This window comes from Canis lupus, chromosome 9 (assembly GCF_011100685.1).
Source record: "Canis lupus familiaris isolate Mischka breed German Shepherd chromosome 9, alternate assembly UU_Cfam_GSD_1.0, whole genome shotgun sequence".
NCBI lineage: Eukaryota > Metazoa > Chordata > Mammalia > Carnivora > Canidae > Canis > Canis lupus.
In genome coordinates, this window is record NC_049230.1 from 60556515 (window position 1) to 60579339 (window position 22825).

The 22825-nt window shown below is 45.0% G+C and overlaps 1 protein-coding gene across 1 annotated transcript in view; it reads left to right on the top strand.

Moving 5' to 3' along the window:
• The first annotated feature begins 1401 nt into the window (after window positions 1–1401).
• Window positions 1402–22825, top strand: part of TTLL11 (tubulin tyrosine ligase like 11) — a 244572-nt gene continuing 223148 nt past the window's right edge. The window contains exon 1 of the mRNA XM_038546068.1: window positions 1402–1773. Within this exon, the coding sequence (XP_038401996.1) occupies window positions 1402–1773 (372 nt within the window). The remainder of the gene's footprint in view (window positions 1774–22825) is intronic.

Sequence of the window (22825 nt, forward strand, 5' to 3'; positions counted from 1 at the left end):
CTAAAAGGACGTTTGGCCCTCTTGGGTTTATGACTGGTACATTTCAAGGCAGTTTATTGAAGCAGGGCACCCTTGGGCCAAAAGAAAGAAACAAGAGACCAGGGGAGACGAGTGACGAAAAAGGGGCCACCTGTGAGCTGTTGCAGTTACTGTCTTCAGTCTGGGGGTGCTGTTACACTTTCCCAACTGCATTCCCCTAAACAAACAAATGTGACTCCCAAAGGTGAGAGGGGAGAACCCTCTCCTTGGATTGGCCCCTGGGGGGCTCAGGGGTTGAGCATCTGCCTTTGGCTCAGGTCGTGATCTCAGGGTCCCGGGATCGAGTCCCGCATCGGGCTCCCTGCATGGAGCCTGCTTCTCCCTCTGCCTGTGTCTCTGCCTCCCTCTCGGAGTCTCTCATGAATAAATACTCTTTAAAAATATATATATTGCGGCCCAAAAGAAATGAAACCAGGGACCTACCTGAAAAGGTATTTGTGCAACCATGCTCACTGCAGCATTATTCTCAACAACCAACAGGTGGAAGCAATCCGAATGTCCACTGACAGATGAGTGGGGTAGAGACAGTGTGCTAGATTCGTGCAGCAAACCATTATTCGATCTTAAAAAGGAATGCCCTTCTGGGATCTGCTACCGCGTGGATGAGTGGTGACGGCACTATGCTGGTGAAATCAGCTAGACGCAGAGGGACAAAGGTTGCACCATCCCAGTTGCATGTAATGAGGTCCCTGGAGGAGTTAAGTGCATAGGGACAGTAGAATGGTGGTTGCCAGGAGCAGGCGGAGGGAGGATGGGGAGAGAGACATGGTTTAGTGGATGCAGAGTTTCAATTTGAGAAGATGAAAACGGTTCCAGACCCGCATGTTGGGGATGGTTTGTGCACGGTGATGTGAATGCACTTAATTCCATCGAGCTGCACACCTAAAAAAGGTCAAAATCTGGAGCTCGTGCAGCCTGGAGTTGTCCCCACGACCGCTGATGGGGGCCGGGGACGTGAGCCTGTTGCTGAGAGGTTCGTGTCCGTCGCCCGCAGTCCCCCGGCGCGGCGCGCAGGAGCCCACAGGGGTGACACGCTCGTGCCCCGCAGCCCCGCAGCCCCGCAGCCCCGCAGCTCCGCTCCGGCCCCGCCCAGCGCTGCGCCCTCGGAGCGCCAGGGCTTCCGCCCTCTTCCAAGATGGCCGCCGCCGCCTCTGTGACAGGCCTGGCCACGTGGGCGCCGTCGCCCAGGGAGTCGCCGCGGCTCCGGCGGCGATTGTCCCTTCGCGGGCCCCGTCCCGCGGCGGCGGCCGCCCGGTCAGCCGGAGCCCGAGCGGTCATGGCGACGGGCAGGGCCGGGGAGCGCGTGGCCGCGGCGGCGCGTGGCGGCGGGTCGGGGCGGCGGCGGCGGCGGCCCTGAGCGCCATGCGGCGGGGCAGCGGCGACCGGGAGCCGGCGGCCGGGCGGGAGGCGGAGCGGGTCGGCCTGGACGCGGGCGCCGCGGGGGAGCCGGAGCGGGAGGCGCCCGAGGAGCCGCGGGAGGAGCGCGCCCCGGGGAGGCCCCGCGCGGCCCGGGAGGGCGATGCCAGCGCCGTCCCGCCCCCGCCGCAGCCCGCCCGGGCGCGGGGCCTCCGCCTGCACCGGGAGGCCGCGGGCAAGGGCCGGGGCTGCGGGCGGAGCTCGGGGAACCCGGCGGACGAGTTGCGCCCCCCGCGGCCGGTCACCGTGGACAGCTCCAAGGCCAGGACCTCCCTGGGCGCGCTGAAGATCAGCATCCGCCAGCTCCGGTGGAAAGAGGTGAGGCCCGGCCGGGCGCGGCGCGGCGCGTGGCTCGGGGGGGGGTGGGGGGGGGAGGGGCACCTGCACCTGCACCTGCACCTGCACCTGCGCCTGCACCTCGGAGCGCCCACCTGCCCCAGGTACCAGCCCCGCCCTGCCGCCCGGCCGTGCGACCTGGAGCAAGCCGCCTCACCTCTCAGGCCTGTTTCCGCCCCGCGGAGTCTCCTAGTCTTGTTGGCATCGGAAGACTCGCCCCGGTGCGAGTGCGCCGCCGACGGCAGCTGATCCTACCACAGCCCATCACCACCATCACCACCACCACCACCACCGCCACCACCGCCACCCCGTCCGCGTCTTGTCCTCCGTGCAGGGACCGTGTTTTATTTACATCCTAGGGCTTGGCCTACAGCGCACGTCCAGAAGTGGTGGATGGACAGGGGAATGGGTCATGGGTCATGGGTCGTTCATCCCTGAACCCATCTTAGGCCCGGCGGGGGCGCTGGGGTGCAGAGGGTCGTCTGACTTGATTTTTCAGCTCCCAAGGCTATTCCGCAGGGTCCCAGGAGTGGTGTGATTGTGAGATTTAGGGCCGTCAAGTCTGGAGACTGAGACCCGGACGGTCTGCTGAGGGAACAGGAACCTACAGGAGGCAGCATGAAGACTCAGGTACTTAGCTCTCTGTGCTTTGGCCTCGGCAGACATCCAGAAACGGTTTTACGAAGTTGCGACACATGGAGAGACGGCCCCGGAAAGGACTGATGAGGTCAGGAGGTTGATGTCCCAAAGGGAAGGAGTCGTGTAGTTTGGAGAGAAGTCAGGAATCAGGCAGGGTAGACTTCCGGGAAGGTAGGGGTTAGCCACCGGGGAAGTCTGACTCCGGGCGTCAGGGCCCCCAGGCTTGGGCCTTGCGGGATTCAGAGGAGGACTTGCGTGCCTAGGAAAGCTGGAAGGAGGGCTCCCAGCTCCGGACAGGGTCGCAGACCTGGGCCAGTGATGTGAGGGAGGACTTGTCAGTGCTGTGGTCCTAACGAAGAGAGAATCCAGGGACTGAAACCAAGCCGCAGAATCAGGTGAGGCCGACTGGCCCAAGGAGGGCCTGTGCTTAGCTTAGCCCTGTGGGAGAGACAGACACGAAGCCGGCTAGATCTTGGGAGGTGGAACCAGAAGGTCTCAGAAACCAGCAGGCATACGCGCCAGGTTCATGCTCACAGTCTGTGAGTGTCCGCTATGGATGCTGGACCCTGGGAATCAAAAACGCTTAACCTTTGCCCTCAAGGACCTTAATTGTTCAGTAGGAATAAAAACACAAGTAAAACAAGTCATTGCGGTGATTATAGGGTCTTTGTTGCTACTTCCCAAAATGTTCTTTCCCCAGTTATTTGCATGGCTTGCTCTGTTGCTTTTGATCTCTGAGCAAATGCCACCTCCTCAGAGAAGCCTTCTTTGTGATCCCTCCTCCGACCCTTGCTCTTCTTTATTTTATTTTATTTTTTTTTTATGGCACTAAACTCTACTTGATACTATATCGTGTATTGTTTGTTTGTTATCTGCTTCCCTTATTAGAATGTAAGTTCCATGAGGGCAAGGGGCTTTGTTTTGTTTGCTGCTGTATCCTCAGATGCATGGCATGTAGAAAGTGTTCCATAAATGTTTGTTGAATGGATGAATACATTATGTGATGAGTGTTTCCCTGTCCCTGTGTAAAGCTCTAAGTGCTATGGGAGAAGAGGGAGCTTCGCCATCTCGAGAAGAGCTTCCTGGAGGAGAGAGTTGTAAGCTGAGTTCTGAGTGCTGAAAAGGAGTGGGAGTTATCTAGGGGCTGTCAACTTTGGATATCTGGTAGAGAGCATAGTAGGGGTATAGCAGAGGTCCATTTGGGGTTTTGCATATAGTTCCGAGTGGCTGGATATCAGTGGGCAGCAGGATAGTAGTGAGGTGGAGGCTGGAGAAATGAGAAGGGTTCAGACCAGGGGCCATGCTGTGGGATGTGAATTTGTTTTTGGCAGACTGTGTGAGCCACTAAAAGATTTTAAATTTCTTCCATGTATTGACTCTGCTAGTTTGTCAAGTGAGTTAAACTCTTTAGGCCTCTTCGTTTACCTGTCTGTCAAACAGGGTCGGTTGGGTTAGTTCAGTGGTTCCCAGGCTCTCCTGTAGCCGCATAATAGTAACGTTAGTCTACACAAGACCCTGGCACTGGTGAACCCAGTGGAGTGGGTAGTTTCCAGGCCCTACCTGTAACTGCCCTCTCTGCCCCAGCTCTGCCTTTTTCTTCTTGCTCAGAAAGCATATTGACAGGTAAGTAAGAGTTACTCTTTCTGGCGTATTTTAAAGCAAATTCACTCACAACAATAGGACTTTACTATTAGGTGTGTGATTGTTTGCTTAATGCCACTCTTCGCTATGAGTCTGTGAGGACCTGGTCCTCCTGGGAGGGCAGGAGTGGTATTTGGCTTGGGTTACACCATAGGTGTTCAATAAATATTCACCAAATGAATGAATGAGATACTTGCCACAGAGCTCACAGTTCATCCTGACACCCTAAAAGGTAGAGTTTCAAAAGTACTAGAGTAGGTAAACCTTGAGTTCCGTCCAGCTTTAAACTAGGATGATGCTATTTTTAGTACCTACTGTAAAGTTGACTGCATGACAAAGTAGCCTTTTTAAAGGGGGTACTAAGAAGGTGCAGACACTACCTCTCCAGACCTCAGTATTTCTGTTAGGGAGAGATGTTGGACAAGATCATTTATAATGCTCAGCACAATGTTCTAGGAGCAGGGATATCTCCAGTGGGGGCTGGGACACAAGGGATTGAGCGGTGTCCCTGGTATGTCATGCTGTGCTGTTGCTGCACGATTTGGGAGTACCCAGCTAGCTGGCTCTGGCAGGGGTGGGCGGGTAGCCCAGGTAAGAAATAAGGTCATGGACACCAACCAGGGTAAAAACCCAGTGTTTCCTTTGTGAGTGCATAGTGAGGGGCCACACCACATGATCCATTTAGCAGGATAGCATGTAGCCAGCATGTGAACTCAGTGTTTGCTCAGCTACGGGACACAGTCTCCCTTCCTCCTTCACTTTTCTTTATTACACATACATTTAACAGCAATGTTTTATGAAATATCGGCAAATATGATGAATTCTTACATAACTCTTATCCTGTGCCAGGTACTCTTCTGAGTGCTTCATGTATTTACAGTGATTTGATTTCCCCAACAACTCAGTAAAATGCCTCCTGTCTCCATTTTATGAAAGAGTAAATTGAAGCACACAGAGGTTAACTTATCCAAGGGTCATATGGCTGATAAATGGCCAAGCTAGCATTTGAAACAGAGCTCCATTTGGAACCAGCCTTCAGTTCTGGACTCTTCTGACTGTTTCCTAATGGATCTCTATCTGCAGACCCCAGGTTGGAGTTACAGATACAGATGTGAATGGGATTCACTCCTTGTCCTCCAGCAACTTCCAGTGTGAAAGACAGACATGCAGGCCAGTCTGGGAGTTGAAGAGGTAAAGGCCATTCCTCACAGAGTTGGAACAAAGGCAGGGAGTATGGGACAGATTTTATATGCAGAATGGGATGATAGGGAGCATGTGGGAGAGTGGGGAGAGATGGAGAAGGAGCCAGATCATGGAGGATGTTGGAGGCCATGCCAAGAAACTTGTGCTTCTGCCTGAATATGATTACAGAATCTTGCCATATATAGACTCAGCTTTGCTTGCCCACTCTCTCAGCCCCAGGTGTACCACGCCAACTCTCTGATGATTCGGTTTTCAGTTATATCCACTCTGGTCAGGTCTAATCCAGTCATGTTCATGATAATGAATTTGCCTTGCAAAGGAAAATTCTGTAAATGATGGCTCTGTAAACTTAATAGATATGACAAAAGTTTATTTGAGAATAGCAAAATCAGGTTTATGGAGTCACTATTGAAGTTATGACATGAAAGAGAGAGATGATTCCTGGCTCATAGTAGATGCTCAATAAATATTTAGGGAATTGTATGGTCTTCTTCCAATTGTGTGAGACTCTTTCCCTGCCCCCTGTGTATTCTTTTGCAGTTTTGACACCATTAGTAAAGAAACCTTAGGGAAAAGATACCAAGGAGAGTAGATGCCGCTCTTGTTATGAGCTGCCTTCCTTGGAGATGTAGGTTGTGTATATGTATGTGCACGGTGGTGCCATGGACACCAGCTAGCTGACATGAATGTAGGCGCTGAGAGATTCAATAGAAGGACCTTTGTTGGTAACAGCTTGCATAAGTCCCTGTCCCAAGATCTGTTCCAGTGTAAACTCTTTGTTTCAGAGACTCTGAAACCTGGGTTGTTTTCTGAAGTTTATCCAGCCTTCTTTAGAATATGTATACATTTATTATATGGCTCTATTTAAAACTTATGTAATATCAGTTACTGTTTATTAAATATCTGTTATGTGCTAGGCATTGCACTAAGAGGTTTATGTTCATTAAATATTATATCAGACATTTACTATGGATTGTTTTATTTAATCCCCACAGCAACCCCCAAAGTAGATCCTCCTCTCATTTCCAAATTACAGATGAGGAAATTGAGGCTTAGGGAGAGGTTGGTACAGGGCTAGCCCACAGCCACAGGTAACAAGTGGCAGAGCCATCCAGGGCCTGTGCTTAGAATCAGTGTACAGTCCTACGCTGTTTTCCTTACAAATCCTTTGTTAAAATCTACCCTGCCAGGAGTTGCTTGATTATCATTAGTCCCAGATAATGCTTGAAGAAACTGAGGTGGGCGCAGCAAGAGAGGGAGTCCGGGCTCAAACAGTGGTCTTTCTTGTTCCGAAACTTACTTGCTGGGGTGTTTTATAATTCTCCACTGGTTAACCCTCCCATTTGTTTGATGCATAACTCTCAAATGACAGAGTCACTCAGAACCAGGAGAGCGATATTGCAAATAGGACTTAAAATAAAGCACGTGGAAATATATCTTGCCTGGCAGAGGGAGCATTTGGTGCCTGCACCTTCCAAATCCTATCTTGTTGCTGCTCACAGAGGAGAAGTAATTTAATTTGGGTGCCATTTGCCTAGCTGAGTTGCCTTGCTCCTCTCTGGAATGTGATCCTGCTGTATCATTCCTTCTGGAAGAAGATGAAGTATAAAGTGAAAAATTGGACGGTTTAATCTTACCTCCCTTTCTCATTTCAATGATAGTTATTGCAACTTATGTTCCATTTTTTGCACGCAGCATTGTATGTAAGAATGGTTTATATCCTACTCCATCAAATGCTCTCCTTTCAACAGACATGTTATTTTAATGTCTAGTCCTCCAGAATTTTTCCTTTGCCTGTTGAGCTTGTCATACCGTTACAATTACAATTCACTACCTCTGTTGTTTGAATGGTGTGGTATGTGCGATAGCTTCACAAATCCACATGAACGCCTTAAACAGGCCTTTAAAAAATCAACAAGTTCCAGGGGCTCATACTCAAGTTCAAAGGCCAGTACAAATTAAAATTTTGGTTTTTCAGCTGATAATTGCTAGAGCTGTTTCCCATATTATGTAAACATACCTTCTACTGTAAATAGCCTCAATTTCGGTAGCATCCTGGATTCTGATTTTGTATCAGCAGAAGTTGAATGTAAAAATTCAATAATACATTCTCATTTTCTTTTAAATCTATTGTTTGAAAAGGACATATTATAATAGTAATTGCTCACTCTTTAAGTGCTTTCTCTAGAGGGGAAGTGTTGTGTCTTGGAGCTAGCATGAACTCTGGATTCAGACAGTTGAGTTAAAATCCTTGCTACTAATGACTTGTGTGACTAAACTGATCATGTACTAAATACATAATCTGAGCCTCAATTTCTTGACCTGTAACAACGGGTAAGTGACACCTACCTTGCAGAATTTTTGTGAGATAAAATAAGGGAATGTATCTAAATTGCCTTAACCCAATGCCTGACATACTTTCAGTATTTAGTAAATGTTAGCCATTTCTCTTCCTTTGAGCAAGTACAGACACTGGTTTTTTGATCTACTTTTTAAAAACTAGAAAAGAAAAACTGTTATAGAATTTAAGTCTGTGTATGTAGGTTACTGGTTAACCAGAGCATCTATGACCAGCTCAGCGGAATCATTTCACAGACATACTGAGACCTATTCTGTGCCAGACTATATTTGGACTCTTGGGATAGCGCAGAGAGCAAAAACACACATCCTCTCTGTGGATAAGGGACAGTTAGTTACATTTTCTATCACTTTTTAAAAAATTTAAATTCAATTTGCCGACATATAGTATAACACCCAGTGCTCATCCCATCAAGTGGGGACAGTTACATTTTAAATGAATGTCAACGTGATGTAGTCTAAGTTTAAAAATTTTAAAGTAGCACGGACTTAAACTTTTTAAACCGATTGTACTTCTAAGGTTTTGTGAATTTAACTGAAAAATTTAAAGCCTCCATTTTGAACCTGGTGCCTACCTCATACTTTGGTGTATTAATTATTAAATGTATCACCATGGAGAGCTTATTTTAGATATTTGAGTTCGCAGGGAGGGCTGAGGTTGTGTGTGTGATTATACCCATTAACTGTGTGGAAGAGTTAGGGATTTCCTGGGCTGAATTCTCTATTCTCTGCCATCATCCCTACTACAGCCCTCCCCACTGACTCTGGAAAGACCATAGCCAGACATGGGTTTGGATATTGGCTCTGTGACCCTGGGCAACTTGCTTTACCTCTCTGAGCCAAAGGTTTCTCATCTCGAGGAATGAGCACAGAATACTTGGCAGGGTTGTTATGAGGGTTAAATCAGAAAATCTTTAAAATGCCTGTGTTTACAGTAGGAATACCTGTTAGGCTTTCCCTCCAATGAATTTCTGTGACATCTTAATTAAGTTTTATAAAAGAAGCTTGGTGGCATGAACAGGCTTTGGCATAACATTACTTGTCCTTTCATTAGTTTTGAACTCCTCCCTTCCTTGCAGTTGCTCCCTTGCAGCCAGGCTATGTTCCTCAGATTCTTCTGCAAAGATTATTGTTTTGCTAGTGAGAACAGTAATCATGTTTCTCTATCCCAGATGGACTAATATCTCTCTCACGTCACATCAAGTGGTGCCTTGTTGTAACGGCTGCCATTTTTATGTGTGTTTGTTTCCCTGGATGTGTTTGGACCATTATCTAGTGATTTTTATAAATGCCTTTGTAAGTCCTAGCAGGCAGTTCTGACGACTCTTTCTCTATCCCCATCTGCTTCTCTGTCATCTGAATAAAATGTCCTCATCCTTCATGGAGCTGGAAGAATAGGGCAGTTTTTGTCCTGTGCCCATCATCCCTTTCAGTAGAATGTTACTTTTCCAAAATGTCCTTCTGTCCATCTGCCTAGAATTCTTATGAAGGACAGTTTTCCTGTTTTGTTCTTTATGCTCATAGGGAGATTTTATTTCTCTTTGTGTCAGAACTGTGTTTTACTGGAATATAAAAAAGCAACAATGGTAAATTTTCTAGACATCTTAGACTATTTATAAATAAATTTGTTCAATTTCCAAAAATAATATGTGCTCATAAAAAACGTACACAGCTCCCAGGTGTGTAAAATAACCTCCTAAGCCCCTACTCCTCACCCCATCCCCTTCCCTTCTAACTCTTCTCCTTAAGAGACAACACCACTGTTAATGTTTGGTATGTATCTTTCCAGATTCTTCTCCTATTCCTGCATTTATCAGGATAACTAAATTGTGCTGTAGTAACAAGCAACCATAATGTATCAATGACTTAATAATAACAAAAGTTTATTTCTTGCTCATACTCAGGGATTCAATGCAGATTGGTGGAGGGGGGGATGGGGAAGCTCTCATCATTTTGGTTATTCAGAGACTCATGCTTCCAGCTCAACACCTGCTTCATTGAGTCACTGAGGGGAAGGGACTGTGCAAATTGTTCACTCTGACTTTTAAGACTTCTGCCCAGAAGTGACTGTGCTCACATTTCCTTCACCAAAGTGTTACATGGCATGGCTGACTTCACAGAGCTGAGGGTGTGCGGTCCTACCATGAGGGTATAAAGAGGATAATCAGAGTATCCAGTGAACAGCGCTAATGACCACCATATCATAATATCAATCATATGTAGAGATGCAAGAGATACACATGTAGTGTATAAATACAAACATACGTTCTTTTCAATGCTGCAGTTAAACAATACATATAGTGTTTGTCAACTGCTTTTTTAGCCTGGATATCTTTCTCTGTTAATAAATATAGGTTCATTTCATGTTAGTAACAATTTAATAGTCCACTTTGTGGATATACCATCATAAAATTTATTGATGGATATTGCTCCCACACTTATTCCTTGCAATTACAAAGAAAGGCACAGGATATTGTTGTTCAGACATTGTTTATTTGTACAAATACTTCTTAGGATAAATTCCTAGGAATTGTTGGGTCAGAGGGTTGTCACTTTGTGTTTTGGTGGTTACTGTCAAATGCCACCAGCAATGTTGAGAATGCCTGTCTTCTCACCTCCTTTGCAATGATGCTATCTTCTATTAATGCTCTAAATCTTTGCCCAACTGAAGGTAAAAATGTGTTCTTTTGATTTACATCTCTCTGCTTGTCAGTAAGGTTGGGCTTTCTGTATGCTTACCAGTCCTTTGTACTACTTCATCTGTGGAATGCCTCAGTATATTCTTTGTTCATTTATCTCTTGTTTATGTTTATATTTTGCTTCTGTTAATGTTTTTTTTTATTGGTTTATATTATGGATAGTTACTTTTGTGTCTCCTATGCATTGTAAGCCTTTCCCCTGTTGATTATTTAAACATTTAATAGATAACCATTTGCCTTGCATAATCTACCCTATAATAATTGAAAATTTTTTCCTTCCTAGTCACTAAAAGCAGTCTTTACTTATTGCTGACATGTTCGCTCAAAAGGGTAGAAAGCACGCACAATTCTATCTTCAGGTGCCATTAAACCTCTAATGGATTAGCAGGCTGTGTGGAGAACCTTAGGGTCTTACATTTCTATGGAGCTAGGTGGTTTTTTTTTTTTTATTATTAAAGATTTTATTTATTCATGAGAGACAGAGAGAGAGAGAGGGAGAGAGGGGCAGAGACACAGGCAGAGGGAGAAGCAGGCTCCATGCAGGGAGCCCGATGTGGGACTTGATCCCGGGACTCCAGGATCACGCCCTCCACTGAAGGCGGCGCTAAACTGCTGAGCCACCCGGGCTGCCCCGGAAATGTCATCTTAATTGTTAAAAAGAAATCTCAAGTCAATTGGAGAAGAACAAACATTATATGGTTTCATTCATTTGGGGAATATAAAAAGTAGTGAAAGGGATTAAAGGGGAAAGGAGAGAAAATGAGTGGGAAATATCAGAGAGGGTGACAGAACATGAGAGACTCCTAACTCTGGGAAATGAACAAGGGGTAGTAGAAGGGGAGGAGGGCAGGGGGATGAGGTGACTGGGAGACGGGCACTGAGGGGGGCACGTGACGGAATGAGCACTGGGTGTTACACTATATGTTGGCAAATCGAACTCCAATAATAAATAAATAAATAAACAAATAAATAAATAAATAAAATAAAAAACTCATTCAGTGAAATTTATTTATTTATTTTCATGTTATTAAGTGTTTAGATTGATTCCTCTGTGAAAAAATTTTCTGGAGTCATTTCCCCCTACATTTTAAGTTATCTTAAAATAAACTTTGCAGAAATGAAATATTTGGGTGAAAGGACATGTATAATTTCAGGCTTCTGAAAGATACACTGATTTGCTTTCAAGAATTGTAGCAGTTTCTACTCAACAGTATATGAGAGTTCCTAGAAGTATTTGCTTTTGAAAGATGTAATAACAAATATTGGAGAAGAGAGTAAACTAAGTGAATCTTTTCCGTCTTCAGCAAATCTAGTTTTGATAATTATTCCTAGTTCAAAGCAGGGCATTTTGATAGGGCTGTTTTTGTGCAGCTATCACATCTATAGCCACATCAAAATGAAAGCCACTTTTAAATTTTCAAATAACATACTCAGTGGACATGCTTGATTTTCTACCCTTGACCCTCTCCCCACATCTAGCTCCTGGATCTCCTTCCCCAGAGCTAAGGTTTAGGCATTTTACATACAATTGGGTAATGAAATGGAGGAAAGTTTCAATAGGTTATTTCTTTATTTCTTAGGTTTTGTCAGAATATCTCTGGTAAGAAAAAAAAAAGGGACACATTAAAGGTATTAAAATGTTACATGCCATCATTAGCCAATAGGGGAATGAAAATCAAAATCACAATGAAATACCACTTTGTACCCGCTAGGATGTTTAAAAAAACAAATTCAGAAGTGTTGGTGAGGATGTGGAGTAATTGGAGCCCTTATATACTCTTGGTGGGCATGTAAAATGGTACAGCCATTTGAAAAACGGTTTGGCAGGTCCTCAAAGTGTTAAACATGGAATGACTACATCCAAGTAGTTTACTCCTAGGTATATACCCAAGAGAAATGAACACAAATGTTCACTAAGAAACATGTATGCTAATGTTCATGGTAGCATTATTCACAATAGGCAAAAAGTGGAAACAACCAAATGTCCATGAGATGACGGGCAAACAAAACGTGGAATATCCATGCAGTGCAATATTATTTGGCCTAAGAAGCAATGCACTGATACCCGCCACAACGTGGATGAGCCTTGAAAACATCTTACATGGGGGGCATCTGGGTGGCTCAGTTGGTGAAGTGTCTGCCTTCGGCTCAGGTCACGATCCCAGGATCCTGGGATCAAGCTCCCTGCTTACAGGGAGTCTGCTTCTCCTTCTCCCTGCCTTCTGCTTGTGTTCTCTCTATCTCTCTCTCTCTCCCGCAAATAAATAAATAAAATTTAAAAAAATATTTAAAAAAATGGAAACATCTTACACGAAAGGAGCCAATCACAGAGACTGCACATTATGTGATTGCATTTATATGGAATGTTCAGAATAGAGAAATCTATATAAAGTACAGTAGTGGTTGCCTAGGGCTGCGGGAGGCTTTTGGTGGTGAAGTTGGGAATTACTGCTAGTACAGGATTTCTCTTTGGGGTGATGAAAATGTCTTAAAATAGGTTGTGATGGTTGCACAACTCCATGACTATGCCAAAAACTGTTGAACTGTATACTTTAAATGGGTGCATTGTGTCGTATGTGAATTGTATGTCAATAAAGATGTTGAAAAAAGTGCCATACGCTTATCCAGTTCTCGTCATTGAACAGTACTTGCCTCCCGGGTAATAATTGTCTTTTTTTTTTCTTCAAGATTTTATTTACTTACTTGAGAGAAAGAGTGAGAGAGAATGAGAGAGCACAAGCTGGGGGAGGAGCAGAGAGAGAAGCAGAGAAGCTCCCCTCTCCACTGAGCAGGGAGCCCAATGCACGGTTCATGCCGGGATTATGACCTGAGCTGAAGGCAGATGCTTAACTGACTGAGCTACCCAGGTACCCTCCCAGGTAGTAATTGTAAGCATGTTTCAGGAACACACATCAGGCCAGTGCTTCCTGTTGTCATTCTGCTTTGCAATATTGCTTTTTACTGTACATCAATCAGCTTTTTGGACACCTGTATGAAAGGGACTCTGTCCTGGTGGCATAGAGTAGTGGCAGCTGTAACACCATTCCAAACTTTCAGTGTAAGATTAAGTTGTTAAGTTGTATTTTTGTATTTTTTGTGGGGTAAATTAGAATATTTGCCCCAAGAATACAGTTTCAGGCTCCTTATAAAAGGTCCATATGAAGGCTTCTGTGACCTGAGATGCAGTGTAGCATGGACTTTGGAACCACACAGATATGGATTTGAAATAACTCACTATGTAACCGTGGGGAAATTTTGCTCTGAACCTCAGTTTCTTCTCATCTGTTTTCTCTTTCAATATTGTCTCTAACCCATTGTTTTGCATCTCATTTTCTGGGATTCTGATTGAGATTCTTAAAGAATGGGCGTGATACAATTAAACTTCATGGAGTTGTTTGTTGCCAGCATAAAAAAATATAATCATGTATTTAGCCCATGACATTGGGTATACAATAAAGGCTTGGTTGAATATTTTTTTATTAATATCTGGGCCTTAAGCTTCTCTAGACTTCACATATTCCATGCCTTGAACTTTACCCACTACTAACACTGCCCTCCCTTCATGCTGTGCCATTTCCCTTTACCTTAGTCATGTTTTTACTTTTCCTTAGAATGTTCCCTTCCTTTCTTTGGCTACTCTTATACATCCTTCAAGGATCAGCTCATGCCTCCTCTCTTCCATAAGTCTTCCTGACCCCCCCACTCCCACCCACCCCAGGCTGGCTAAGTACCCTTGCTTAGTCACTTATAGTACTTTATACAGATCTCAGTTTGATTAATTCTTACAGAGAAGCAAATTTTGGTTTATTGATCATCTCCATTCTATTTTTGTTTCCTATTTCATGGCTTTCTGCTCTTTACGATATCTTTTCTTCTACTTTTGAGGCTTATCATGTTGTCCTATATCTGACATTGATTAGGATGCTTAACCTGTCATCTTTTCTAATAAAACATTCAGGACTACAGGCTTGGGGCACACCTAGCTGGCTCAGTCAGTAGAGCATGGGATTCTTGGGGGCATGAGTTCAAGTGCCATGTTGTGCATAGAGTTTACTTTAAAAAAAAAAACAAACTACAAACTTGACTCTAAGTACTGCTTTGGCTGCACCCACAGTCTTGCTGTGTAGTATTTTTTAAAATCACCTTTTAGTTCTATGTATTTTACATTTTCATGAAGATTTTTTTTCTTTGGCCCATGAGTTATTTAGCTTTGTGGTTTTTTGTTTTGTTTTGATTTGATTTTTATTCTTTATTTTTTTTTCCTGTGTTCTAGCCATCACTCTCCCTTTTTCTTTTTAAAAAAATTAAAAAAAAAATTCTATTTGCCAACATATAGTATAACACCCCATCCCATCCCATCAAGTGCTCATCCCATCAAGTGCCTTCCTTAGTGCTCATCACCAAGTTACCTTGTATTTCACCCACCTCCGCCAGCTTTATGGTTTTTTTAAGGGTTTCTAAACATGTGAGATTATTTCTGCTTCTCTTTTTGTTATTAATTTCTATCTTAATAGCATTGTGATTAAAGGATCTTCTTTCCTCTCTTTCTCTTGCTTTCTCTCTTGCTTTTTTCTGTTTTCCAATTTTTGGATCTATGGCCTAATACATAGTCAATTTCTATCTGTTTTTTAAAAGAATGTGTATTCTCTAGTTATTGAATGCAGTATTTTACATATGTATATTAGATTAGCTTGTGATTGCATTAGACAAATGTCATAGCCCTGATATTTCTGTCTGACCATTGAAGAGTTATATTAGTGTTTCCCTTTATGATTATGGATTTCATATATTTTTAATTGACTTTTCCTTTTCCCATTTCCCTCATACTAGTCTAGAAGTTATGCATCCTATTTTTATTCTTCTAGTGGTTACCCTAAAAATTTAATATGTGTATAATTTCACAACGTCCAAAGTTAGTATCTTTACTCTCCTCTTAACAACATAACTATCTTAGGATATTTCGTTTTGGTTGCATCCTTCCTGACTTACATGCTTTTGTTGTCCAGTATTTTAGTTCTCTCTTACTTTATCCTTTTTTTGAACTTTACAAATTAGACCTTATTATTCGTTTCTATAAAGCCTTGATGTATTTTAGATTCACCCACATTTACCATTTGCTTGTTTATTATTCCACTTTACAACTCAGACCTTTCTTCTGGGATCATTTTCTTTCTCCTGGAAGTAATCTTTTAGACGTTCCTTTGGTGAGGGGCTCTTTGTAATAAACTCAATCAGTTTCTGTTTGTGCAAGATTACCTTCCTTTTACCTTTATTCTTGAAAGATTGGGCTGCTGCACATATAGTACTAGGTAGATAGTTATGTGATCTCAGCACTTTGAGAATACGTGACCATTTACTCCTATTTTTGCTATCGAGAGGTCAGTTCTCAGTTGACTATATTTGCTGATGAAGTGTCTTTTTCCTTCTGGCTGCTTTTTAAATCTTCTCCTTATCTTCATGTCTTCTGTGTCATTATGATTTTCTGGGTGAGGGTTTCTTTCTATTTATTCTGCTTGAGATTTGTTGGGACTCTTGTCTCTGAGGTTTAGTATCTTTTATCAATTCTAGAAAATTCTCATCTGTTTTCTCTTTCAATATTGTCTCTAACCCATTGTTTTACATCTCTGTTTCTGGGATTCTGATTGAGATATTTCTAGACCTTTTTTTCTTGACAGTGAGGCTTATGTTCTTTGGAACTTTAATCTCTGGTAATTCTCTGAGAGTTGAGTTTAAAGTGAGGATTTTCATCTTTTGCCCATGGCTCAGAGGGCTCTACTCACCTAGAATGCTGAAAACTAAATTTTTGGTGTTAGGCTTTTAAGATTATGGGCATAGTATAAATTCTGACTCCAGACTTGCATGCGTTTGGTTAGGCATTCCAAGGGGGGGCTCTTCTCTCCTTCCCTGAGCCAACACACAAGGTAGGTTTTCTTCTGGCTTACCCACTGAGGATGTGGCCTCACAGAGGGCCTGGCTTGATATGGGAGCTTCTGATCTGATGCTTGCCTTACCAGCAGGCCGTCAGGGGCCTGATTGTTGCCTGTGTACAGGGGAAAAGATGATTTACATCTGCCTTTTGAAAAATGTCCCCTCTGAAGAATGGATCAGAACTCTAGAGTGGAGGCAGAGGCAAGTGAGGATGCTGTCATATACCTCGGGAGAGGTGGTGCTTCCTGGGTCAGGATGGGGCTGTATGGGCAAGGCTGTTGATTGAGAGGGTTTGATTTTTCCCCTACTGGATACTAAGATATCCAGCAGCAGGGAGCTTGTCTTATTCATCTTTGAGTTCTTTAATGCCTGGCACAGAGAAGGCATTTAGCAAATGCTAATTGAATTGAACTGTGTAATCAGTAATGGTCCTAGTGCTGTGTTTTTGGACTACCTTCAAAGTGACTATTTTCTTTAAAAGGAAATAACATAAAGAGATTCCAGGCAGTGAACTCATCCTGTCTCTGGCATTACAAAGCTCGAGCCAGAAATAGAGAACCAGCTGTTTGTAGGCCCCTGAAAGGCTTCGGTTTTGGCTGGGTTTACTTTCCATGATAAGATAGCTTTCTTTAGCCTGTGCACTTGTTCCTGTCTTAAGGAACCTCAGGATCTATGTGAAACTACTTGCACAAAGCCTTGCCATTTTACTGGATTTTATGCCACTTTCTCAGAAATAACTAAACTTTACGACTCTCTAGGCAGGTTGCAAGGATGTTCCTTTAATGGTATGTGAAAACTTCTTACTCCTAAGACTTCACAGAGAAAGTACTCTGTGTCTAGGGAACAAAGGGAGAGGAGATTGGACCCTGCTGGGGGACAATTTAATAAGCTTCAGCTGGCCACTAAGGAGGGTTGTTCAAGACTTTATGCAATACTATTCCACTGGAATGTGCAAAAGTATTTCTAGAAAGCACAGTGAAATAAAGCATACATATATCATTGTAAATCCTGAGGCCTTGAACTCCTCCATTATTCATTCAACAAATATATGTTGAATGTCCACTGTGCCCCAAGCCCTATTCAAGGCACTGACAATAGAGACACAACTAGGGGCACCTGGGTGGCTCACTAGGTTAGGGGTTCATCTCATGATCTCAGCTCAGGTCTTGATGATCTCAGGGTTGTAAGTTCAAGCCCTGTGTTGGGCTCCACACTGAGTGGAGCTCTATTTTTAAAAGAGGTGGTGGTGGGGGCTCCTGGATGGCTTAATCAGTTGAGCATCAAACTCTTGATTTTGACTCAGGTCACGATCTCAGGGTTGTGAGATCAGGCCTTCTTTGGGCTCCTTCCTCGGCACGGAATCTGCTTAAGATTCTCTTCCTCTCCCTCTGCCCCTTGCCTCCCACCCCTGCTCATGCTCTCTCTCTCGCTCTCCCTCTCTCTAAGATTTTATTTATTTATTTGACAGAGAATGAGAGAGAGAGAGCACACAAGCAGGAAGAGCAGCAGGCGGAGGGAGAGGGAGAAGCAGGCTCCCCACACAGCAGGGAGCCCGGCACCCGACTGGATCTCAGGACCCTGGGATCGTGACTTGAGCCTAAAGCAGACACCTAACCAACTGAGCCACCCAGGCGCCCGTTGCTCTCTCTTTCTAAAAACAAAATAATAAAAGGACACAATTAGACATCATCCCTGCCCCCCCCTTTTTTTTAGACTTATTTATTTATTTATTTATTCATGATAGACAGAGAGAGAGAGGCAGAGACACAGGCAGAGGGAGAAGCAGGCTCCACGTCGGGAGCCCGACGCGGGACTTGATCCTGGGACTCCAGGATCACGCCCTGGGCCAAAGGCAGGCGCTAAACCGCTGAGCCACCCAGAGATCCCCCCTATCCCTGCCCTTGTACCAGGGTCACTACTGGCCATACCATCCTTTTGTATGAATGAGAGAACAAGGTGCCCCCTCCTCAAAGAAAAAAATATTAAATTAGTCAATATATTATTTACACTCAACAAATTTGTTATGGCAATTAGGTTATTGATGATAAATGAATATTAGTTATTAAATTATACATTAGTTATTAAATAATATTTACATGGTGTTATAATGAAATACTTGTTAATTTAAACTCAAAATTCAGAAATATTCTGGCACAAGAAACAAACATCAGCTGATAGAACTGCAACATGATTTAACTACTGCCTTAATACCAATGAGGAATTTTTCAAAAAAATGAAAAGTTCTCACTAATTATATATCAGATTTATAAAAGCAGATCTGATTTAGAAACACAGTTTATTTTATATGTTATTAGATCAACAGTCTTTTGGGGTGCCTTGGTGGCTCAGTTGGTTAAGCATCTGCCTTCGGCTCAAGTCATGATCCCAGGGTCTTGGGATTGAGTCCTGCATCCAGCTCCCTGCTCACTTGGGAGCCTACTTCTCCCTCTGCCTCTCCTGCCCCCTCTCGCTGATGCCCCTGCTTGTACTCTCTCTGTGTCAAATAAGTAAATAAAATCTTTTTAAAAAAAGATCAACAGTCTTTTGACAATCCAATTTGTCAAAGGGGAACAATACATATTTTCTTGTTAAAACAAGATTCTTGAGTACCATTTGCTATAAAATTCTAGTCATAAATGTAAATTTGCCCAAATAAAATTATCTGATGTTTGTTTAATGAACCAGAATACTTTTGAATTCCCAGTATAAATCAACAAGTACTTTTACTATGATAGTATGTAAATATTATCTAATAACTAATATTTTTAGGAATAATTCATTTGTTATGGAATAAAAAAATAGATGAATATATGGAAAGTGTTCAAAATATGAAAGATGCCTGCATATGACCAGCATCATGGCACCCTTGTGCATGACCTAAAAAAGTAGCAGGTGGTGGCTCTGGAGGCCCTAGTCTTAGGGGAGCAGTCATAGCTGATGAGCCCAGTGTGAGGTGCTAAGGGTTCTATTAGAAGTATGTACAGGGCAGCCTGGGTGGCTCAGCGGTTTAGAGCCACTTTCGGCCCAGGGCGTGATCCTGGAGACCCGGGATCGAGTCCCGCGTCGGGCTCCCGGTGCATGGAGCCTGCTTCTCCCTCTGCCTGTGTCTCTGCCTCTCTCTCTCTCTCTCTCTCTCTCTCTCTGTGTCTCTCATGAATAAGTAAATAAAATCTTAAAAAAAAAAAGAAGTATATACAAAGAATGGTGGAGGCGGAGGGGAAATGAGGTCAACCTGCAGGTAGGAGGGCAACCTACTTGGCAAAGGCCGGTATGTGTCAGAGGCATTCAGGGAAGTAAGATTCAGTCTTTTTGACATATATTGGTTCTTAAGTAGCCTCTAATCCTTCTTTCTGGGTTCCTGCTACTTTCTGGATAAGTGGGATAGCTGAGTTCCAGATTGGTGAGGTGTTGCTATTTTTGATAGACTGTGATGATCTTCTCTTCTCCTGCCTATATCCTCCTCTGTCTACTTGTCTCTTCCATCATAGCACAAATCAGCTTCACTGTTATGGCTTGTTTAATTTTTTCTTCTTCCCACCAGATTTTAATTTGAACTAGTGCAAGGGCCACATGTGTCTGGTTTATTATCATTTATTATCATAGCATCATGCTTCATTGCACAATGCCTGGCACACTATGGAGCAGGCTCTTCATAGGTATTGGCTGAAATGATTTTTTCATTCATTCCCCAAACATTTCCTGAGCCCTCACTTTGCACCCTGGACTCCATTGAGCCCTAGGCAAACAAAGAAATGACCCCTGTGGGTCCCTCCTCACAGGAAGCTCACTTTCTGGTTATTGCAGCTCTGTGGATGAAGAGCAGTGGAAAAGGGCTCGGGTTCAGGGCTCAGTGAAGCATCCTAAGGAAGGGGCCTGTGAGCTGAGTCTGAAAGGAATGGAGAGCTGAGCAAGGGCTCCAGTATTCAGGCTCAGCTCAGCAAGCACAGCAATGGGGTGGCAAGCTGGAGCACAGAGGGTATGGGGGAACTACCAGTGTCATCCTACTGTGGCTGGGGCATAGAGGGAGGGGCAGCAATGGATGGTGCAGGGGCTAAGACATATGGGTACCAGCTGCAAATGAGAGCTCTGCGGAACCCCTGGGAGGTTGCAAACAGGTGTGTGTGTGTGTGTGTGTGTGTGTGTGTGTGCATGAGAGAGAGAGAGCGCGCGCGCGCGAGAGAGAGAGAGAGAGAGAGAGACAGACAGACAGATCACCTCTGGATGTTGGAAAGACCCCTCTGGCTGTGGTGTGCAAGCTGTATGAAGGGCTCGGAGGAGTGAACTGGAAGGAGGGAACGCCTCCTTGAGGGCAGGGTGAGTGGCTTCCTGGTCAGTTTCTGGCCTGTGGCGAGTGGCTGAGATCTAGTAAGCCCTGAGACGGTACTTTGTGACCCAGTCAACCTGCAGAAACCAGCAGGGTAGGACCACAGGGCCTCCTTGCAGAAGAGCAGCAGAGTTACTACTCTCACTTTATGGAGCTGCCCAAGCAGCCCTCTGAGGCAAGCAGGCTATATACCTTTGCTCTTCTTTACAGACCAGGTAACCGAGGCTGGGCTGGCCAAGGGGCCCAGGTCTTCGTCAATGCCAAGTGGAGTGCACTCTCCTCCACTCTGTCCTGTTGTGGGGTAGGTGCGGTACGAGGGGAGAATTGGCTCACTGGTGTCTCTTCTCCCGAGGGACCGCTGTCTTCCCTTCTGGCGAGGGAGGGACCTCAGCCATCCAGCTGCTGGAGCCCTCCAGGCATTGGTACCCCCTTCCTTGAGTTTCCTTGCAGGCAGAAGGAGATGGCGGCCAGTGGGGCAGCTGCAGGCTGTCTTCCCCAAAGCCGTGGGGAGAGATCTGTGGGCCCCTGACACTGTCATCACATGGGTATCATGCTGCTATTTCATAAAGGCCTCAGTGCTTGAAGGGCCATTAAGTAGCCAATGATATATTTCAACCTCATTGAGGAAGAAGACAAGAGTTCAATCAAATTCAGACCATGTGGAAATAAAAGAACAAAGAGGCTGTTCACATGCATGGCCCTCCTGAGGGGAAAAGAAGGGAACAAACCATCATCCGGGGTCCACTCTGAGCCTTCTGCTGCTGCTGTTGGAAGCTTTGGCGTGGGCGCTGCTGACAAGCAGAGGTGGTGCCGTGCACTTGGTAGGTAAGGAAGGAAATGGAGTGTACCGGACACCAGCCCCTTGGAGGTGGAACCAGAATCCCAAGCCTAGGCCAGACCTCATGCTGCCCGCTCCTTCCACTGCACCGAATTGCCTCCCCCATGCAGTCTTTCCTCTCCACAAGACAAGCAGTGGTTTATTTTTGTGCAAAGGCTGAATGGTATGGAGGTCAGCAACCTGTGTTGGTTGCGACTGCAGTCCCCAAAGGCAGCGGCTCGTCGGTTTGCCCCCTGCTCCGGGCTACCAGCTGTGCGCACAGCTGGGAGAGGCTGCCACGTCCCTATGCCCTGTGGCCCTGTGCGGCTGGAGCGGCCTTGCCCCCTCTCTGTTACTTTCCCTTCCGCCTGTCTTATCTGCTCCTCTCTGCCCCTCAGAGACACTTGTTTGGCTCTCCTTGAAGACAGTTTTGACTCCATCCTGAGATCTTTGCTGGTTAGTGATGAGCAGGTTGATAGCAAATTAATTGTGATTCCTCCTCAGGTATCACATTTTAAAGGAGATTTTGGAAGACGGCTTCACCCGCAAGAGCCAAGGGGATGAGGTCCCCCTGGTGGGGTGACAGGCCGTGGGGTGTGTGTTCTCACATTCAAAAACCCTATTCAGGGGCAGCCCGGGTGGCTCAGCGGTTTAGCGCCTGCCTTCGGCCCAGGGCATGATCCTGGAGACCCAGGATCGAGTCCCATGTCGGGCTCCCTGCATGGAACCTGCTTCTCCCTCTGCTTGTCTCTCTGACTGTCTCTTTCTCTCTCTCTGTGTGACTCTCATGAATAAATAAAATCTTTTTTTAAAAAAACAAACCCTATTCACATTCTGGCAAAGCATTTAAGGCCCTTAAAATCTCCCCTGCTAGCCAGTTTGCCTCACCCCTGCCAGACTTCCTCCCCACTTTCCCATACCAGCTGTGCTCTACCCTACCAGCCATGCCGCCACCCCTGCTCCCACTGACCTCTTGGGCTGGAATTGCTTTCGTTCCCTCTACTCCCTGCTGGCTGGACTTGGAGCCCCACATCAATATCCAGCCAAGTGTGAGCTCTGCTATGAGCCTCCTTCCCTGCAGAAGCAGCTGCTTCTTCCTCTATGTCCTCTTAGCACCTGGTAGGCTTCTCTGTATATATTGCTTTTCATGGAGATAATAATTTGTTTAGTGACAGTAAACTCTGAGCACTTTGAGGACAGAGATGGTGTGTGTGTGTGTGTGTGTGTGTGTGTGTGTGTGTGTGTGTGTTTCTCTAGTGTCTGGCCTATAGCAGGTGTCCAGGGAGGGATTGTGACCCAGAAGAATGTGAGCTTGTGTGCCAGCGCTGGCTTCAGCTGCAGAGGGGCAGAGACTCATTAATGAGGGAGGAAATCTAGCCCCATAGCTCTCCTCTCTCTGTCCTCTCTCTTGCCAGGAAAGGATGC